This window comes from Colobus angolensis, unplaced genomic scaffold (genome assembly GCF_000951035.1).
Source record: "Colobus angolensis palliatus isolate OR3802 unplaced genomic scaffold, Cang.pa_1.0 Scaffold22, whole genome shotgun sequence".
NCBI lineage: Eukaryota > Metazoa > Chordata > Mammalia > Primates > Cercopithecidae > Colobus > Colobus angolensis.
Genome location: NW_012115377.1, coordinates 3,471,207 through 3,472,895, shown reverse-complemented (window position 1 = coordinate 3,472,895; position 1,689 = coordinate 3,471,207). Strand labels below are relative to the sequence as shown.

At 44.3% G+C, this 1,689-nt stretch overlaps 1 protein-coding gene across 5 annotated transcripts in view; it reads right to left on the bottom strand.

Moving 5' to 3' along the window:
* ACSBG2 (acyl-CoA synthetase bubblegum family member 2) overlaps positions 1-1,689 on the bottom strand; it is a 61,754-nt gene that overhangs the window by 57,397 nt on the left and 2,668 nt on the right. For all 5 annotated transcript variants that reach the window (XM_011943524.1, XM_011943521.1, XM_011943519.1 and 2 more), the window contains one exon: positions 654-751. Coding sequence is in view for 3 of the 5 variants with exons in the window: in XM_011943521.1 (XP_011798911.1) it covers positions 654-751 (98 nt within the window). In the remaining 2 variants the exon portion in view is untranslated. The remainder of the gene's footprint in view (positions 1-653; positions 752-1,689) is intronic.

Below are 1,689 nucleotides of genomic sequence, written 5' to 3'. Positions count from 1 at the left end.
TCATATCCACGCCATATCCACATGGATGGTTCCTGGGTACTTTATCCACTTGGGCTCACCATCCTGACAGGCAGGTGCTGTTATCAATGCCCCTGTCATTCACATATGCAAATGAGGCCTCCAAAGAGCAAGTGACTTGCCCAGTGTCACATGCCAGTAGAGCAGAGCTCTGAATTAAGTGAACCACTTACCCTGCTACCTCAACACCTTATCAAGAGTAGAAAATAGGCCCCAGGCTGGGCATGGTGGCCCACACCTGTAATTCCAGCACTTTGGGAGGCCAAGGTGGGAGGATTGCTAGAGCCCAGGAGTTCAAGACCAGCCTGGGGAGCAAAGCAAAACCCTGTCTCTCCAAAAAAAATACAGAGCTGGGCATGGTGGTGTGCACCTGTAGTCCCAGCTACTTGGAGGGCTGAGGCAGGAGGATCACTTGAGCATGGGAGGTCAAGGCTGCAGTGAGCTATGATTGCACCACTGCACTCCAGCCTGCATGACAGAGCAAGACACTGTCTCAAAAAAAAGGGTGGAGGGTGACGGTCAGCAGGGTCAGGCAAGGAACGGCTACATCTTTCTAGATCCAGACTCCTCTGCAAAGAGCCTTTGTGGAATCAATGTGCCTCTCTCTCCCCCATGCAGTCTTTAGTGCAATATACCTTCTGTTTTATTCATGTCTACTTCAGGATCTTTAGCTCCTTCTTGAGTCTTTGGGGTTCCAGTCATTCCAGGTGTGCAGAAATCATGCTTCACAGTACTGCAAGGCAAAAAAGCAGGAGTTTAACAGGATTGGTAAAGGGGCTGTAGGTATGAGGCCAACTCCTCTCTCCACTGGTCATGTCTGCCTAGCATCCTGGGATCCATTGGTCATGCCTGTCTTGGGCCTGGCGGGAGAGGAGAGTGGCCGGCATGCCAGATAATAGAGCATTTGTAAAACCCAGAGGGTATTGAATCTGTGAGTTTACAGAAAAAGTCTGGGCTTATACACAACTCTGCGGGTAAGAAAACATTTTGAAGCCTCCCAAGAGAAAGAAACTCTCATGGGACCACACATTTACCTTCTCTTAAAGGTAGTATTAATATGAAAACTCAAAGGGCCGAAAGGAGAAACAGGATAAATCTTGCTACATAAAATTTTTAAATTTTCCGCATGGCAAAGAATACCATAAACAAAAATTAAGAGATCAACAAATTAGGGAAAGATATGGACAATACATCCAAAATATAAAAGCTTGATTTCCTTCATATGTAAAGAACCCTGAGGAGTTAGTCAGAAAAAGACCAAAACCCCAAGGGAAAGTGGGCAAAGGACATGAACAGATAATTATCTGAAACTAAAAAATGACTTTTAAAAAGAAGAAAACATGCTCAAACTCAGTCCTATGAGAAATACAATAGAAAATATGATGCAGTTTTCACCTCTCCGGTTAAATAAAAAAAGTTGACAATATTTCCTATTATGAAAATGTGGGAAAACAGGTGCTGTCATTCATTGTGGTAAAATCAATGCCATCTCTTTAGAAAACATTTAAGATCACATGGGGTTTTGTTTTGTCGCCTAGGCTAGAGTGCAGTGGCACGATCTCAGCTCACTGCAACCTCCACTTCCTGGGTTCAAGCAATTCTTCTGTCTCAGCCTCCCGACTAGCAGGAATTACAGGCCACCATACCCAGTTAATTTTTTTTTTTTTTTTT